General features: G+C 47.3%; 1 protein-coding gene across 4 annotated transcripts in view; it reads left to right on the top strand.

Moving 5' to 3' along the window:
* Window positions 1-743: 743 nt before the first annotated feature.
* Window positions 744-19748, top strand: part of PFKP (phosphofructokinase, platelet) — a 161612-nt gene continuing 142607 nt past the window's right edge. Inside the window, exons 1-2 of one of the 4 annotated variants that reach the window (XM_089906605.1) lie at window positions 744-957; window positions 14699-14772. In XM_089906605.1, coding sequence (XP_089762731.1) covers window positions 843-957; window positions 14699-14772 — 189 coding nt within the window. In that variant the 5' untranslated portion in view covers window positions 744-842. The remainder of the gene's footprint in view (window positions 958-14698; window positions 14773-19748) is intronic. The other 3 variants (XM_089906606.1, XM_022554614.3, XM_022554616.3) reach the window with 3 other exon arrangements.

Genomic DNA, 19748 nt, shown 5'->3' with positions numbered 1-19748 from the left:
TTCCTTCTCCTCCTCATGCGGCCAGAGCCTCTCTGGGGACGGAACCGGCGCTTCGTAGTCGCCAGCCAGCGACGCCCACGTTCGCCCACCGACTGGAGGATCTGCTGGTGTGTCCTTCCTCCCTCACCTCAGGCCTGAGGAAAAGCTGGGGTGCCCGCGGCTCCGAACGCCGCCCCCAGAAGGAATCTTGCGGGAATGGGCGTGCGCCTGCGACGGTTCGGTCCCCCCAACTACCGCGGGCCCGGCGCTCCCACCTGCGGCGCTCCGCACAACCCCCCCCCCGTTTACTGCGCTCCCCGCGCGTGATGCTGCCACGCTCCCACAACTACGGTGAGCCAGCCCACCTGTAGCGCCCCGCCTTCCCCCTACTCCCCCCACCTGCTGCGCTCCCCAAAGATGCTCCCACCCAACTGCTGTGCTTTCCCCCTGCCTGCCGCACTTCCCCCTCTCGATGCTCCTCCCACCTTCGCTGCACACCCTCCTAGGGTGCTTTCCCCTCCCCCACCAGGGATGCTCCGCCCACCTGCGGTGATTTCCCCACCCACCTGCGGTGCTTCTCCTTCCCTCTGAGGTGCTTCCGGCTCGTAACGCTCCTCCCACCTGCGATGCAACCCCCCCCCAAGTGGTGCTCCCTCCAGGCCAAGCTCCCTGGCCCGCGCGGCTCCCTGAAAGCTGGCGCCCCCGATCCCGCCTGCCCCGCCTACCCGCGCCCCTGAGCCCGCCCTTGGCCGCCCATTGGCGCGCGCCGCGCGGGCGGGGCCGGCGGTTCCAGTGGCGGCGGCGCGGGAGGGGCGCAGTGCCTGCTGAGCACCCTCCCGAGCGCGATCTCCGGCCTGCTCGCCATGGGCGACCACGACGTCTCCCCGAACCCCAAGGGCTCCTTCCGAAAGTTCCTGGAGCAACTCTCCGGGGCCGGCAAAGCCATAGGCGTGCTGACCAGCGGCGGGGATGCCCAAGGTGCGCCACCGCCTCCCCGGGTCCCGGGCCGGAGGCGAAGGGAGGGGACTAGGGAGAAGGGATGTGGGGGTAACCGGGAGAAAGGATGGGGGTACCTGGGAGAAAGGATGGGGGTACCTGGGAGAAAGGATGGGGGTACCGGGGAGAAAGGATGGGGAGCAGGGACCAGAGAGAAAGGATGAGGCTCCAGGGAGAAGAGATGGGGGAAGCAAAGAGAAGAGAGGAGGAGAGCGGGTACCGGGGATAAGAGAAGGGTGGGGGAGAAGCCCCGCGCCCAGGAACCTCGGGGGTACCTTCCTGTGGCGGGAGCGGGTGCGGGCCGTGCAGCCTCAGAAGGAGTCACTGCGGAGTCGGTGGCGGGGGGGAGGGAGGGCTATGGCAGTAGGATCCCTTACCAGGAAGGTCAATTTTCCACCTTCACGTTTATTTTTTAAATTGCGACTGGCTACGGGGTCGCCTGGACCACGCTCGGTGGTCATTTCTCTTCCGAGTCGTAGGATGAAGCTGGACGCCCCTCCAAATCTTGGCTACAGCGCGGCCACTTCCGATGCCGCGGCGCCCTCCCCAGCTCCGTCACCCACTCCCTACCCCCAATGTCTTGGAAAAATCCGCTGGGTCCCTGCGACGCGTCGGCAGCCTCGCGACCCCCGCGCGGCGCGGGCGGCGTCCCCGCTGCTGTCCGGCGGGACGAGGCGGGGGAGGCACGGGGGTCCCTGCCCGGGGTTGCCCGGCGGCCCGGCACCACCTCGCGTTTCCGCTGGGAAATTTTAAAAACGGTTCTCCTCCGCTCTAATCTCTTGTCCCCTTCCGGCTCGTCACCAAACTGAAAGCTGAAATGGGTCACTGGGCCCTCCCCGCCAGCCTCCCCTGGATGGGAAGGAACAGGAAGCGGGGACTCCGGGGCGTCACCAGCCCCGCAAGCGCGGACTCCAGCAACCGCCCCTCACCCCCAAGCGTGGAAGCTGATTTCGGGGAGAAGGGGACCCAGGCTCGGTACCCACGGACACACGAAGAGAATATTTCAATGTAAAGCGAGGGTGACACAGACGTGCCCCGGGTCCCTAGCGCTGGGCGCACATGGGGACGCAGGGGTTCCCAGACGCTGGGGTTTCCTGATCCCGGTGAATACCTGGGTGGGGCGACCCAACCGCTAGAAAGTAGCAGGGCTGTGCTCAGGCGGCTGCGTCCTTGGAGCCTGAGGATCGCAGGCCGGAGACGCCTCTCGAGCTAGGTTTTGGTTTTTATTTTACCTTCTTCCTCCTGTCGCGGATGAGTTGAAAGGCCCTGATGCCTCATTTTCACCACACACGGTGCAGGGATGCTTAAGTGTTGGGCCCGGCGCCCTCGCCTGCCGCCCACCCTGCCCGTGACCTTCCCTTCGCCCTTGAGTCGGGCGGGGCCTGGGGGGTGCGGCAGGTGGGGCGCTGAGGCTGCAGCCTCGCCCGCCGCGGGCGCGTACGTGATGCCTGGCCAGTCACCGCCCGTGCGCCCCGCGCCCTCGACCCTGGGCACCCCGCCTGCGGCGGGCAGGAGGCATGGGGGTCCCCGGCACGTGGGTCCCTTGGAAGCCCCCCCCTGTCCTACTGAAGGTGGCGCTCGCGACATCAGTCACTGCCGAAGCCCCACAAGCCTGCCTTTGCGTCAGCGCGAGGCAGGGCTAGTCTAATTTGGTATTCTAGTAAAGTGGCCCCTGGTATAAACATTGAAGAGAGAAAATGTTGTGATATAAACAAGGCTGGGGTTGGGGAAGTGGCGGAGCGAAATAGATGACATCGCCCAAGTTACTTAAATGATGTGCCGGATGGGGTCTGGCGGGGTCGGGGTGGGGCTGAGAGAAGCTTCCCCGTCAAAGGGCTTCAAAAGCACGTGCCTCTGGAGAAGTGGGCTAGCCCAAATAAGGAAGCATCTTAAGTGACTCTTACCCCGGTCTTGGAAAGAGAATAAATTGTTGGCACAGGAAGAGGAACTGGTCTCTTAACCCTCCAGGCTTCAAGGTCAGAGTTTCAAGGTCATTTTAGAATTAAGGTGCTCTGTCTGTTGAAAAAAATATAGGTCACTCTTTTGAGTTCCTGTCCAAAAGTCTTCTCAACTACCTGGTAGCTGGTGCAAAGGCAACTGAGGTAATGATGCAATAGACAGAACCAGCATTTTTTTCTGCTACTGATACTTAACCTGCTACTTATCTCTGCAACTTGTGAGCAGTTATGAATAATAGAGGTCAGTAAGTCCACACCTCTTCTTGTCAGTGGAAAAGATACTTTGAGAATCAAAATTATATGAGAACGTGGCTTGGTCAGTGTATTGTCAGGTTAATGGGAGGTCGCCTGATGCTCTGAACTGACACATCTGGGCCGTCCCTGGAGAGCCGACCATGGCCAGGCATCTGGGCATTTTCCCTCAGGCAGAGCTGAGGCTGTAGTCTCCATTTCTTCTTGGACTTCATGCCAAGAGCCACCTCCTCTTTTGATCCTACCTGAGACGTGACTGAACAGTTGAATGCATTTCTTTCCAAGAAAGTTCACCTTAAGATGTGCACCCAGGGGCCGGTCTCGGCAGGCAGCAGCAGACTTACAGCCCCTTGGAGGAGGTTATTCCTAGAGATGCTGTCATTTATACCCCTGTCCTTTTACCATCTTATCTTGACTCTAAATGGTATCAGTGCTTGATTTTCCCTGGGATAAGAGAGTTTTGCTCGCAGCTAATAAAGACCAAGGAGAATAATCACAAGTCTTAATTTCAGGATAGTTTTCTAATCAGATGTGAAATTATGGTAAAATTTCATGTTGAGATGACTATAGCTTCTAGTTATTGAGCTCACTTGATGTTCTAGGAGCTTTATGGTTCTTATCTCCAGGCCTGATTACCTGGCTCCAAGACACACACATCTTCATTTCAGAGGTGACAAGAGAGGCTCAAGGGGAGAGAAGTAACCTCATTAAGGTGGCAGGCTTATAGGTGGCCCATGGTAGGATTTAAATGAAGTTCTGTGAGGTCTCAACCCCAAACACTTTTCAGTAAGCCCTGCTTTTACAGTTGTAACAACTAATTAATACTCAGAGGAGCAAAGCCTGGTTTGCTCAAAAGTATACAGATGACTTTTTTTCATAACACCAGAATTTTATCTGGTAAGGCAGGTGGCATTTTCTTTCCATTTTTCAGATTAAAAAATCAAGAAGTATTTAAATAATTTGCCCCAAATCAAATATTTTTTTAATCAAATTAGAGACAAAAACCTTAAAATCTTTTAAAAACTCAAGTGGAATTTAAGATTGTGCTTTACAAATTACATTGGAAAACAGGACCACTGTGTGAAATTCCTCATACTAAAAATACATAAACTATTTAATTTGTATAAAATGCCTTAATGATTTCTTCACTAAGTTAATGAAGAGGTAAATTATAATCATCTAAAACAAATAATGAACCTAAAATTTCAGATAGATATTTAAACATGAGACAATAGCTACCCTACTTACTAGTCAAAAGAAATGGAAGATATTACATAGATTATACAGATGATTTTTACACAGCTTTGATAACAGAAAACGCGTTTGTACAGTAAGAGCATTGGGGTGGCTAAATTGATGTAACACCTGATACCAAAGTGATGAAATGCTTGTTTTCCAGTGGAATTTGTATAATATGATTATTGAACAAAATGAAAATCCCCCAGCTATATTCCTGAATCCCCCAGCCCTGGCCATTAAGGAAGACTATTTCTAAGACTAATTATTGTTTTTTTCATTCTTTGGGTTGCTTCCATTGTCACAAGGAATGTCTGCAAGTTTAAATTGATTTTCACTTTAACTAAAAATAAGTGCCAGGTCACTGGACAGACTTACCATGACTAGGTATCCACCCCCAAGCAACACTATGTCATACGCCAAAAATGACTCATTGCCTTAGACACAAATTGAGGGCTTCTGGAGGGCCTGGTGCAGCTGAGAATGCACAGAAATGGACCCAGAGGGTAGTCTGAACAGGAAAGCTGCGTCCTGTTTGGCCTGTGGCAAAGTAAGCATGAAGACATTGTTTGCAGAAAGCTCATATAGATGGAGTCTGTATAAGCCTTTCCACTAATAGGAAGAATTAGCCATAGGAAAGAATCAAATAATGCCATTTGCAGCAACATGGATGGACCTAGAGAGTAGCATACTAAGTACAGTAAGTCAGACAGAAAAAGACAAATATCATATGATATCACTCATATGCGGAATTAATTTTTTTTAAAAAATGACATAAATGAACTTATTTGCAAAACAGAAACAGACTCAGATTTAGAAAACAAACTTATGGTGACCAAAGGGGAAACGTGGAGGCGGGGGGAGGGATAAATTAGGAGTTTGGGATTAACACACTACTATATATAAAATAGAGAACCAACAGGGACCTGCTGTATAGCACGGGGAACTCTACTCAATACTCTGTAATAACCTATATGGGAAAAAGAATCTGAAAAAGAACGGATATATGTATATGTATAACTGATACACTTTTCTGTACACCTGAAACTAACACAACATTGTAAATCAACTATACTCCAATAAAATTAAAAAAAAAGAGTGACTAACATCGAGTGAACATTTGCTTAGCAGTAGGCACTAATGCTTCCACACAGTGGCTCATCTGCTTCACGCACGAGCAAGTGAGCTTTGAGATGAACTGGCCAGGCTACAGGCTGCAGTGAGAAGGGGTGGCCCAGGACATATGTCCATTCACCAGGGTGTGCCTCAGCACAGTACGGGGCACTCGGCAGGTACTCAGATGTTTGCTGAATGTCTCCCTCCTGGGATCTCACTGAGTGTGGACCACTTCCTTCTGCGAAATGGTGGGCGACTAGATGTTCTGGCTGTCTTTTCTCATGAAGTCTTTTTTTTTAATATGCTTTATAAAAATTAATTAACTTATTATTTACTTTTGGTTGAATTGGGTCTTTGTTGCTGTGCGTGGGCTTTCTCTAGTTGCAGTGAGCGGGGGCTACTCTTCGTTACGGTGCATGGGCTTCTCATTGCAGTGGCTTCTCTTGTTGTGGAGCACAGGCTCTAAGCGCGTGGGCTTCAATGGTTGTGGCGCTTGGGCTTTGTTGTTCCGAGGCATGTGGGATCTTCCCAGACCAGGGCTCGAACCCGTGTCCCCTGCATTGGCAGGTGGGTTTTTAACCACTGTGCCACCAGGGAAGCTCTCTCATGAAGTCATTTTAATGAATTAAACCTTCACTAATCAAAAGCACTCCTTTTTTTTTTTTTTTTGGCTCCGCCGAGTGGCTTGCAGGATCTCAGTTCCCTGAGCAGGGATTGAACCCGGGCCAGGGCAGTGAAAGCCTGGAATCCTAACCACTAGGCCACCAGGGAACTCCCACACAAAAGCATTCTTTTATCTGCAGAGCTGTATCTGGGAACAACTAATGTCTCCACATAAGAACTTAAAAACCGTCCTCAGAAATGTGAAGTACTAGTCAACCAGAGCTGGATGCTGGTTGGTTCTCCCCTGAACACGTGTTTCTTGAACACAGCATCTGGGCCCTGCTTGGGTGGGTTCCTTCCATGCCCACCCAAAACTCTGAGGGCCTGAGAGCCCAGTAAGATGAGAACAGCGGGCATCTCACCTCACACAGCTCTGGGGCCCTTCCTGCCCTGGCTCTGAGCACTTACATTCTGTAATGGGAACTTTCCCACTGACAATGTAATCATTAATTTAGCAAAAATTATTGGGTCCAGGAGGCCGTGCACTAGAATGTTAGCGTTCACCCCATGGGTACCGTGGAAAATCCATGCAATTGCACCCTTTTCTAGGAGTGCAAATAGCGTTGTGTGACACACTTAGATGACCTTTAGAAACTAGACATTTTGTCATCTTAACCAAAAAAACATGTTTCCCCTCGGTTCCAGAAAACTGAAAGCTTTGATACAGGACTCAAACCTTTTATCCGGGAGAATTGGGGCTGTGTGAACACGGATCTGATGGGGTGCCAGGAGCAGTTACAGTAGAAATATGGGGATAGGGTAGTGACATGTTACAGGCAGACATAAGGGCACAGGTGTATACCCGCCATGACTGCAATCATGTTGGAAGGTGTCTTTGCGTATGTTAAGAAAAGAGCTGAGTCACCTTTTCGAGTTATTCTTTGCAGCGAGCTCTGTATGGTGGTGTATTTTATTTGTGAGAAAGCACCTTCCGAGGCCCCGGTTTCCTCCCACCCTCTCTTCCGCATGTCTTCACCACTGCACGCTTAGGGTGTTGGGAATCACTGACGTTGTGCTGTCAGGACAAGAGGCAGCATAGTGCGTGGCCGAGTGGCGTCCTGAACACGAAGGGACTTCCTTACAGGGTCTGGCTCTGCTCTCCAGTCCTGGTGGGACAGGGCCTGCAATTGTTGGTTTGCAACACGAAGTGGAATCACACAATCCCTGTCTTCTCCCCCCTCTTTTTTTCTCCCCTTCCCCTTCCCCCCCTTCCCCTGCCCCTAAGACAACCTTGAGTCTCAAGCAGGACCTGCTGGAGAGAAAAGGCAGCACTACTCAGGCCCAGGGAGGCCCTGCTGCCCCCGAGGGCCCTCAGCTTCCTTCTTTATCCTGGATGCAGACAGCTGCCTGAGGATCTGGCTGAGATGTAGATTCTGATTCTGTGGGTCCAGGGAAGGCCTGGCAGTCACACCCGCAGCGACGGGTCCCTGTGGTCGGCCGAGGACCTCGCTGGAGTCCTGGGTCCAGGTGGCGGTTCAGACCATCTGATGTTTCCTGTGATGGTTTTCTGGTGAGGATTCTGACGGGGAGATCAGTGAATGGAGGCCTCTTGTGTAAAGGTGTGAGCAAGTGGTCGGGCCAGGGTTCTTTTGATTATAAGTGTTGAAGGCTGGCCAGGGGGACCTCGAGCTGCCATCCCTCCTTATTTTTTCAGCTCTGGTCGAATATTCTCAGGCTTTGTTTTCTCTCTCGTTAAATCGTCCCCCAGATGAGTGACGGCCTCCTCGGCCTGCCTTAGGCTGACGGTGGAGCCCCTTCTCCCAGGGACGGCCCCCCCACCTGCCATGCGAGGGGGAAGGAATGACCAGCAGGAAATAGCCAGGAGCAGGCAGGGCTGGGAGAGAGCGGCTGGGCCAGTGTGGGGGGCGGGGCTGAGGCCAGGGGGGGCCACGGGGAGGACTTTGGATTTACCTTGTGTGACCTGGAAGCCACCTGGGTGCCAGCTGCTTCTGATGAGGGCGGCTTTGTGGAGAGAGGAGGGGAGGGCTGTGGAGGGGTCCCCAGTGTCCTGAGGAGCCGGACTGGGCCGTGGAGGGTGAGCTGGGGGTGGGCTGTGTCAGTGGAGCCTCAGGCTGGAGCTGTTCCACGCAGCAGGAAGAAAGGCCGAGCGAGGAGCCCAGGTGGGGACAGGCAGGCTTGCAGAAGGACATTCTTGACACAATGTTCATACCAGTGAATAGTGGGAAAACCAGTGGAAAATCATCACAGGGAATGAGCTGCATTAGGATCCCGGATGGAATATGCATCGCTTCGCGCTGGTAGGTGTGGCAAGATAGACATGCGTTGTTGGGGGTTAAAAGCAGGTTCAAGATGGAGGGAAATGGCAGAGATGAGGCTTATGTGTGATTGTGTAATTTTAAACTAGTCACCACATTTGGAAATGTAACAGAAACAGGTGAAATTAATTTAAGCCTCTGTTTTATTCAGTCCAATGTTTCAACCCATTGTCAATACAAAGGTGATTAATAAGCTGTTTCACATTCTTTTTTCCATCTTGAGCCTTTGAAATCCAGCGTGTGTCTGCCCCAGTGCGTGTTGGTGTGGTCGGTGGGGATCCCAGTGGATGGGGGTCTAGAGGGAGGGGTGTGTGAGGCGCTCAGGTTCAGACGGTCCCTCCTGCGTGTTCATGTCACAGTCAGGGGCCATGCAGGGGACCTCTGGCAGTGGTCTGGTGCCTGCAGTGGCCCTGGGCCTGCTGTGGTCCTCCTTCCCAGACGTCCAGATGGCCACTTGGCCAGCCTCCATCACCGTCTTCCATTCTCTCCCAAATGGCACGTCTCAAGGCGGCTGCTGCCCCTCTGCACACCCCCATGGCAACCCCCAGCCCTGCTCTGCTTTCCTTCTTTCTCCTGCACCTCTGGGTGAAATGTGTGTGTGTGTTGTGTGTTGTTTACTGGCTGCAACAAGCCCCACCAGGGCCACGACCTTCCCCTCTTTTGTCACTGCATCGCCTGGCAGTGCCAGCAGAGAAAAGACACCCCATCCGTGTGTCCTGGATGGACGGACGGATGAATAAATGAATGATTGAACCCGCTCAGAGATTTATGTCACTGACATCTAAGACAAGACTAGGTGATTTGGACACTTCAGGATGATGAGAAACCCCCGGTTGGTAACTGATTCACAGGGGATCCAGCATCCCGACACTTTCTCCTGAGGACGTTTTTTCCCCTCCCACACCTGAATTATTAAACAAGGAAGCTTTATGGAGAACGTCAGTAGCAAGAGCAAGATAAGGTGCGCTTTAAGTTTGTTTTCTGACCTATGCTAACATCCTTGCTTTGGTACAAAGGTGAAAACTCCATATAGTCAGGGAGAAACCAGTAAGAGGATTAAGCACCAGATCTTATTTTTCAAAAGGGAATTTAAATATTGAAATTAGTCAGGGAGTGGTTATGGGCACTGAGAAATATGCAGGGGAAACAGTTCCACACAGTCATAAAGGGCTAAGTAAGGAGGTTTATTAAACTCTTCAGACCACATAGGAAGTAAAACAAAGCCCCAGTTATTTTATTGGAATCAACACAGTCCTTGTTTTTAACAAATTACTTGAAGTTTAAATTTTATCAGAGGGACTTCCCTGGTGGCGCAGTGATTAAGAATCCGCCTGTGAGGACAGGAATAAAGACACAGACATAGAGCATGGACTTGAGGACACAGGGACGGGTAAGGGTAAGCTGGGACGAAGTGAGAGAGTAGCATGGACATATATATACTATCAAGTGGAGAATAGATAGCTAGTGGGAAGCAGCTGCATAGCACAGGGAGATCAGCTCAGTGCTTTGCGACCACCTAGAGGGGTGGGATAAGGAGGGTGGGAGGGAGACGCAAGAGTGAGGGGATATGGGGATATACATATGCATATAGCTGATTCATTTTGTTATACAGCAGAAACTAACACAACATTGTCAAGCAATTATACTCCAATAAAGATGTTAAAAAAAAAAAAGAATCCGCCTGCCAGTGCAGGGGACACAGGTTTGAGCCCTGGTCCAGGAAGATCCCACATGCCACGGAACAACTAAGCCCGTGTGCCACAACTACTAAGCCTGCACTCTACAGCCTGTGAGCCACAACTACTGAGCCCACCTGCCACAAATACTGAAGCCCATGCTCCACAACAAGAGAAGCCACTGCAATGAGAAGCCCACGCACCACAATGAAGAGTAGGCCCTGCTCACCGCAACTAGGGAAAGCTCGCGTGCAGCAATGAAGACCCAACACAGCCAAAAATAAATAAATAAATAAATTTAAATAAATAAACGTTACCAGAACAGAATCTCAGGAAACCTTTGGGTCCACGGCCTCCCTGACCTCAAGGAAGAAGTTATCCTAATGACTATCTTACGTGCATGATGCTTTAGTAAGAACCTATTTGAGAATATGTCACATCAAGAAAGCAATAAGTCTCTTCTTTCTAGCGCACCTAAAGTAATTTTCTCACATTTTCCACCTAGCTGCTCCTTGGTTCTTTCAAGATTTGTTTATTTTTGGTTCCTGTAGCAAGTCTGCACATTCCCTGAGGACGAGGGTTTTAATTTTTGCAAGTGATGAAGAGGATACTTTCCAAATACTAAGATTCTTTCTTGGTGGCAGGATGATGGTTTCCCATGGAAACAATTAGGGAAGTTGTTTGAACTCCAGAGCCTGGCTGCCAAAACAAAACCAAAAACAAAAGGAAGGAACTCAACTATGTCTGAACGTTTATTGAAAACAGCAGCTGGAGAGCCCTGTGCTCTCTGTGGACAGTCCAAGACAGGACAGCATCCAACAGAACCAGAAAATCGGCACTGCTCACCCACAAGGCCCTCAGACCCCAAATCATATGTCTGAATCCCAGTTGCGTGTGTCAAAGAAGCTGTCGGTGAAAATTGGCCTTTCCTGTGTCCTTGGCTTCTGTCCTCTGGGCCCTTCCTTGAAGGCACCCACCTGTGGGCCCAGCACCAGATAGCAGCTCTGTCCTGTCCTTCCCAAATTCAAGTGGAGAGCCGGCCCTCCCCAAACAATTACGCAAGAACTGGGGCCCCATGGGCATTGTTTTCTCCAAGTTTCCTTCCTACTAGAGGGAATTATAACGGCTTTTAAGTTAAAATAAAAGGAAGAGTAGGGTTTACACTCCAGCTTTGCCTTTTACAAGTTTTGTTCCCTCGGCTGTTAATTTATCCACTTAGAGCCCGACTTCCTCATCTCTCAGGAGGACCCAGGCCCCGCAGGCTTTCTGGGAGCATCAGGTCAGGTGCTCAGAGCACTCAGCCCTGGTTACCCTGGTTACCACTGAGCTGTTACCACAGCTCCTCTCAGGCCCCAATCAGAAGGCGGCCAGCTCCGGGCTGCACGGGAAAGGCAGCAGGTGTAGCCAAGTTACCTTAACGACCCTGGAATAAAAGCCTTGGGGGGTTAGCGCTGAGGCTCAGACACGCGGAGCCCACTCTCCGGGGAACTTGGGAGAAATACGGTGCTCAGGACCCTCCCTGACCTGGGACCCCCCCCCCCCCCCAACCCCCATCCCAGGCCTGCTGCGGGCTGAGGGGGGACCAGCCCCGAGCGGAGGGGCCGCTTTCCCAGGTGAGTCCAGCTCAACCCCATGGGGCAGGGGAGGAGTTCAGGCCCCAGGCCTGCTGTGAAGGTGGTCAGAACTTTCAGGCAGGGGTCACCCTGGGCATGTTTTTCTTCCACATGGGGACCCCTGGGGTCACCTCTGGATAGTGTCCCACTTGTCGTTCCTTCTGCCATTTTTCTCCACTTGCACATTCTAAAATCCCCCAACTCCTCTTTATTCATGCCTTTATGAAAGCCTCCCCACCCCCCCACCCGCCAGAAATGAGGTCTTCAGGAGCACGTGGGGGAGGGCGGGGGCCAGGGAGCCGGCGTTAACTCGTGCGCTTGCGTCCTGGTGATGGAGGGTTGGTAGGGCTCCAGCGTTTGGTGGTCAGTCTCTCGATTCAGGGGCCACAGAATAAAGTCCTAGAATCGCGGGGTCTGTGGGAAGGGGCCGAGAGGAGCTCGTTTATCCGTTCGGTTAAGGCCTGAGAGCTGAGGCTGCCTGCATGAGATGCAGGTGTGTCGCCCAGGTGGGTGTAGTGAAGGCCGGTGAGGAAAGGCCGGTGGGGAAGCCTTCCTGGAGGTGAAGGAGCCCCGTCCCTCCTGGAGGTTGAGCGAGGACCCCTCCGGGACATGGTGGCAGTTCTGGGGGAGCTGCAGTCCTGACGTGTAGATGGGGCATCCAGGTGGGACTGAGCAGGTAGGAAGAGCCCGGGGGGCTGGAGATCTCACCTGAAGAGCTTGGTTTTATGAGCACAGGCCCTGAGGAATCCAGGGAGGAACCTGGGCGTTTTTGAGTTTGAGAAAGAGAATGCTGATGCTACCATAGAAAACATCTCAAAAAAGTGTGAGATTACAGCTAGCACAAGGGGAGTGCGTCTACAGGGTGTATGCACTGCGCTCCAAAGGGGCGGGCATGGGAAAGCAAGACACGGCCTCATCTGTGTTTGTTTTTTTAACCGTGTTTTTCAGAGTTCTAGATTTTAGAGCAAAACTGAGGCGAAGTTCCAGAGATTCCCCTCTATCTTCTGCCCCCACCCATGCAGACCCACCCCCACCCTATCAACATCCCCACCAGATGGTGCATTTGTTATAACTGATGACCCTACATGGACACGTCATCCTCACCCAGAGTCCATAGTTGATATTTTAGGGTTCACTCTTGGTGTTGCCCGTTCTATGGGTTTGGACAAATGTATAACGAGGTGTATGCATTATTATAACGTCATACAGAGCAGTTTCACTGCACTAAAAATCCTCTGTGCCCCACCTGTTCATCCCCCCAACCCCCACTGACTTTTTTTTTACTGTCTCCACAGCTTTGCCTTTTCCGACATATGTAATTTTTTAAATAAGAATATATTTATAAATTACTTGTATAATAACAAAAGAGGAAAAGCTGCTTTACTCATTCTGGCCATAACGTGAATAATGTTAGAGGGAGACGGTGGATTCAGGGGAAGTCTGGGGAGGGAAATGTCAGTTTTATGGGCAAGGAGCTGTGGAGGGTATCAGGAGTATCCAGCTTGTGCGAGAGTGAAAAGTTTTGCTAATCTGAGTGAGAGAATACAGGGAACGGAGGCGAAGATGGTGCAGGTGAAATGATTTATTGCATCTTGAAATGCTGAGTTTGAGGGTAGGAGAGACAGCCAGCAAGGAATCAGTAGGTCATTAAAATCCTTCGTGTGATAAACTAGGTTTGAACATGAAGTGGTGAGGCTACCAAATACATAATGTCTACCTGTGCGTAGATGTTAGATATACATTTAACATGGATTTATTTCCAGCTTTTCCGGCTCTGTGAACACTGTAACCTTGCAAAATTGTCACCTTTCAGAGGCAACGATCTCATTCCAGATTTCCAAACTGGCTCAATGTAATTTGTAAATTTGTAACCATCCTCTGAGCAGGTTTACCATCCAAATACATACAAATTTAACCTCCTTGTCTGTGGAGTATATTCCCTGGGACCCAAGGTGCCTTCGTTTGTTTATTTACTTACCAGAAGTACCACTTACTGTATGGTCCATGTTCTCCAACACCTTTAGTCCTGAAGTTTGTTCCCAAAATTTAAATTTACGAAGGAGGCAGATTGGAACTATTGGCCCAGGAGCAGTTAGGCTGGATGCCCAGGTGCTGCATATTCTGAGGCTCAGGACTGCATCCCTAACGAGAGGAATGATCCTCCCTTCTCACTGCTCTCCTGATGGCCTTGTTCATCAGCTGATATGATGATAGAGGGTTTTACAGATGTGAAATCCTGACCTGTTCACGTAGGTCTAGACTTATGGTCCATCGCACAGTTGGCTGCCCCAAAATGGGGCTTCAGTGGAAAGCAGAATGGAGTGTGGCAGTTTTATACAAGGATACATTGCACTTTTAACTTCCTTCAAGGCCCTCTGGGGAAGTGTGGAAATGGCCTAGATTTATCTTGATTAGGTATTATTTATAGTATACTGGTTTAATTGGATCTTTCTTTTAATAAAATTGCATGATTTATATTTAAGGCCACTGACTAAATTACTTTCTTTTACGCTAGTAGCTGGTAATAATTTTTCATCTCCTCCCCAGACCAATGGCCTTTTCAGGCCTATTTTCTTTGAAATTGGCTACCTATAAACAAACATCTCTCCTCTGTTGTTTTGCAATTGGATGGAATCAACCTACGGATTCACACCAAATTGAGGTCGCTCATATTCCGAGTGTGTTTACAGCGATGTTCTAAACCAACAGTGCTCCAGCCTCTGTTCATCTGTGGACTAGGCCACAACATGCTGGTCCCTGCCTTGTACTTTTTTCTCTTCTCCCTGCACTAATCCTGGAGGTTTGTGTTGTGACCACTTTTCATAGGGGCCGTCCGAGAGGTTACACGGTTTTCCCACCATCACAGCTAATTAAATGGCATCACTAGATTCTCCCCAGCCTCCTCAGTAACTACTGTCCCTATTCCTTTGCAGGTATGAATGCTGCTGTCCGAGCTGTCGTGCGCATGGGAATATACGTGGGGGCCAAAGTGTACTTTATCTACGAGGTCAGTGTCACGTCCCCTTCCCGCTTTCTCTGACTCTCAGGAATTGCTGCCTCGTACTCACTTGGGGGCCTCACGCGTGCCTGGGGCTGCTGACTGCAGGCAAAAGGCAGCAGGTGACGGGCAAACTTGGGTACCAATAGGGGAGCCCAGGTACCAGGAGAGGTTACACCCCCGGTCTAGATGCACGTCTGTGAGATTTGTATTAGGGAACAAGGGGAGAAAGGTTATGAAACGGGGCTCAAAATGCCATTTTGATAGCCACCTAGTGTTCTTGTAGGATTAATGATATCAAACTGGTTGTATTTATTTGCAGTTCTCATTCCTTACAGAAGTGATATAGTCACTAAAACTGGGGCCTGAATTTGAATAAACATTAAGCTGAATGGGGGGGAGAGTGGCCACTTTGGGCTTTTCATCATTAATGTAAAACCCAGACCACCTCCCTAGTATCTCTTTATGCCTTAACTTCAAAATGAAGCATCTGAAAGCAAACAGATGGCCCATTATCTCCTGCCTTTGAGGTCCTGGCAGCTTAGAAGTAAGTTGTGTTTGGAGGGAAGGCACCCATACAGCTTGGACCACATGATTGATTTCAAAAACTATTAGAAAAAATAACATTTAGTTTTTAAATTTATAAAACAATAAAGCTTAAAAATGGAAATAAGAGAATGGTTTTTTTAATTGCTTAATTCTTCCAAAATCACTGTTAGTGTTTTATTCTGATTCTTCCCAGTGTAATACATGTGAAATACTGGAAGGAAATATATACATTATTAGCACCATAGCAAATGTATTTTGTATACTATGTTTTTTACCTGCCAGTATGTTTGACAATTTTGTATGTGTTAACGTACATTCCACAACTATCGCGTAAATGTCTGTGTAAAATTCCATCAACCTGATGTCTCATCATTTACCTGACCCCTCAGCTACTTGATCCTTGCATTCCTATGCCACCTGCAACATTTAGGTCACTGCCCATTTTTCAACTATCCTAACACAGCAAGCTCTAGGTTAATATTTGAAGCTGATCTATGCTTTGTATCGTTGCTGTGATCCCAGGATACGGCATCTGCCGAGTTAAAAGGGGTGGTCGTCCTAAGGGGTCTCAGTGTGTCTTGCCAAAGTGATTTCTTTGTTCCATCCCAGGCCCACAGGTGGCACCAACCCTGCCAGTTCTGTGTGTGCGGCCCACCTTGCTGAGAGCTGGCCAGGGCTCCAGAGTCTGTTTACTGAGTCATTTTCTCTACTTGAGAAGTAACTGCTCACAGGTTTTGCTCGTTGGTCCAAATGACCATGTGTTTATCGTTTGCGGGAAAGGTGTTTTTTCCTGGGCTTAGGTTTGCTTTTTATCTTTTTATTTATTTATTTACCTTTATTCAAACAGAAAGTCACAAAAATTATAATCATCCTCATCAGTTCACTCAGTCCCATTAATTAATAATTATTTTTTCATGTTGATCTTTTGTTAGCACTTTTATGAAATCATCTAATGGAAAACCATTAGAGTTCTGAAAATGCTTATTCGTTCAGTTCAGCAGTATAGTCAGTTACCAGAAACCTGTACTTGTCAGAGTCTTTTCCATGAATTCCTTGAAGAAAAACCCTTTTACAGGAACATTTTTGCGAAAGCCTCAGAGTCCACCCAGAACTGTCTGTAATGACAAAAGCCTTAAAACTGACCACGGTTAAAGATTTGATGAAAGTTCATAATAATGCAATTGATGAGGAAATTTAGTTTTCTGAGATATACAAATTTATTTCTGAGATATACATTTTAAAGTAATAACTAGAATTATGACTTATAACATTATACCAAAACATATAAGATTTTTAGAAATTTCAGGTAATGTCTGAAACATTTATATTAACATATATTAACATATTTCCATAGAAATAACCGAAAGAAAGTTTAGTATTAGTTGTTCTTTTTGTTTGTTTTTTTATACTGCAGGTTCTTATTAGTCATCAATTTTATACACATCAGTGTATACATGTCAATCCCAATCGCCAATTCAGCACACCATCATCCCCACCCCACCGCGGTTTTCCCCCCTTGGTGTCCATACATTCACTACATCTGTGTCTCAACTTCTGCCCAGCAAACCAGTTCATCTATACCATTTTTCTAGCTTCCACATACATGAGTTAATATACGATATTTGTTTTTCTCTTTCTGACTTCACTCTGTATGACAGTCTCTAGAGCCACCACGTCTCAACAAATGACTCAATTTCGTTCCTTTTTATGGCTGAGTAATATTCCATTGTATATATGTACCACATCTTCTTTATTCATTTGTCTGTTGATGGGCATTTAGGTTGCTTCCATGACCTGGCTATTGTAAATAGTGCTGCAATGGAACGTCAGGGTGCGTGTGTCTTTTTGAATTCTGGTTTCCTCTGGGTATATGCTCAGTAGTGGGATTGCTGGATCATATGGTAATTCTATTTTTAGTTTTTTAAGGAAACTCCATACTGTTCTCCATAGTGGCTGTATCAGTTTACATTCCTACCAACAGTGCAAGAAGGTTCCCTTTTCTCCACACCCTCTCCAGCATTTGTTGTTTGTAGATTTTCTGATGATGCCTGTTCTAACTGCTGTGAGGAGAGACCTCATTGTACTTTTGATTTGCATTTCTTTAATAATTAGTGATGTTGAGCAGCTTTTCATGTGCTTCTTGGCCACCTGTATGTCTTTTTTGGAGAAATATCTATTTAGGTCTCCTGCCCATTTTTGGATTGGGTTGTTTGTTTCTTTAATATTGAGCTGCGTGAGCTGTTTATATATTTTGGAGATTAATCCTTTGTCCATTGACTCGTTTGCAAATATTTTCTCCCATTCTGAGGGTTGTCTTTTCGTCTTGTTTGTGGTTTCCTTTGCTGTGCAAAAGCTTTGAAGTTTCATTAGGTCCCATTTGTTTAATTTTGTTTTTATTTCCATTACTCCAGGAGGTGGATCAAAAAAGATCTTGCTGTGATTTATGTCAAAGAGTGTTCTGTGTATGTTTTCCTCTAAGAGTTTTATAGTGTCCATTCTTACATTTAGGTCTCTAATCCATTTTGAGTTTATTTTTGTGTATGGTGTTAGGGAGTGTTGTAATTTCATTCTTTTACATGTAGCTGTCCAGTTTTCCCAGCACCACTTATTGAAGAGACTCTCTTTTCTCCATTGTATATCTTTGCCTCCTTTGTCATAGATTAGTTGACCATAGGTGCGTGGGTTTATTTCTGTGCATTAATTTTGTATCCTGCAACTTTACCAAATTCATTGATTAGCTCTAGTAGTTTTCTGGTGGCATTTTTAGGATTCTCTATGTATAGTATCATGTCATCTGCAAAGAGTGACGGCTTTACTTCTTCTTTTCTTATTTGGATTCCTTTTAGATCTTTTCCTAGAACTTCCAAAACTATGTTGAATAATAGTGGTGAGAGTGGACATCTTTGTCTCGTTTCTGATCTTAGAGGAAATGCTTTCAGGTTTTCACCACTGAGAATGATGTTTCCTGTGGGTTTGTCATATATGGCCTTAATTATGTTGAGGTAGGTTCCCTCTATGCCCACTTTCTGAGGAGTTTTTATCATAAATCGGTGTTGGATTTTGTCAAAAGCTTTTTCTGCATCTATTCAGATGATCATATGGTTTTTCTGCTTCAATTTGTTAATATGGTGTATCACATTGATTGATTTGCGTATATTGAAGAATCCTTGCATCCCTGGGATAAATCCCACTTGATCATGGTGTATGATCCTTTTAATGTGCTGTTGGTTTCTGTTTGCTAGTATTTTGTTGAGGATTTTTGTATCTATACTCATCAGTGATATTGGTCTGTAATTTTCTTTTTTTGTAGTATCTTTGTTTGGTTTTGGTATCAGGGTGATGGTGGCCTCATAGAATGAGTTTGGGAGTGTTCCCTCCTCTGCAATTTTTTGAAAGAGTTTGAGAAGGATGGGTGTTAGCTCCTCTCTAAATGTTTGATAGAATTCACCTGTGAAGCCATCTGATCCTGGACTTTTGTCTGTTGGAAGATTTTTAAGCACAGTTCTAATTTCATTACTTATGATTGGTCTGTTCATATTTTCTGTTTCTTCCTGGTTCAGTCTTGGAAGGTTATACCTTTCTAAGAATTTGTCCATTTCGTCCAGGTTGTCCATTTTATTGGCATAGAGTTGCTCGTAGTAGTCTCTTAGGGTGCTTTGTATTTCTTCGGTGTCTGTTGTAACTTCTCATTTTTCATCTCTTAATTTTATTGATTTGAGTCCTCTCCCTCTTTTTCCTGATGAGTCTGGCTAATGGTTTATCAATTTTGTTTATCTTCTCAAAGAACCAGCTTTTAGTGTTATTGATTTTTGCTGTTGTTTTCTTTGTTTCTACTTCATTTATTTCTGCTCTGATCTTTATGATTTCTTTCCTTCTACTAACTTTTGGTTTTGTTTGCTCTTTCTCTAGTTCCTTTAGGTGTAAGGTTAGATTGTTTATTTGAGATGTTCCTTGTTTCTTGAGGTAGGCTTGTATAGCTATAAACTTCCCTCTTAGAGCTGCTTTTGCTGCATCCCATAGGTTTTGGATTGTCATGTTTTCATTGTCATTTGTCTCTAGGTAATTTTTGATTTCCTCTTTGATTTCTTCAGTGATCTCTTGGTTATTTAGTAACGTATTGTTTAGCCTCCATGTGTTTGTGTTTTTTACGTTCTTTTCCCTGTAATTGATTTCTAATCTCATAGCGTTGTGGTCAGAAAAGATGCTTGATATGATTTCAATTTTCTTAAATTTACTGAGGCTTGATTTGTGACCCAGGATGTGATCTATCCTGGAGAATGTTCCATGCACACTTAAGAAGAAAGTGTAATCTGCTGTTTTTGGATGGAAATATAAATATTTATATTTTTAAATATTTATAAATATCAGCCCTATAAATATCAGTTAAGTCTATCTGGTCTATTGTGTCATTTAAAGCTTCTATTTCCTTTTTTATT

This window comes from Delphinapterus leucas, chromosome 2 (genome assembly GCF_059928025.1).
Source record: "Delphinapterus leucas isolate spDelLeu-1000000601 "Yukka" chromosome 2, BTC_Dleu_Yukka2, whole genome shotgun sequence".
NCBI classification, from domain to species: Eukaryota; Metazoa; Chordata; class Mammalia; order Artiodactyla; family Monodontidae; genus Delphinapterus; species Delphinapterus leucas.
The sequence above is the reverse complement of the archived record's forward strand: the minus strand, read 5'-3'. Positions and strand labels throughout refer to the sequence as shown.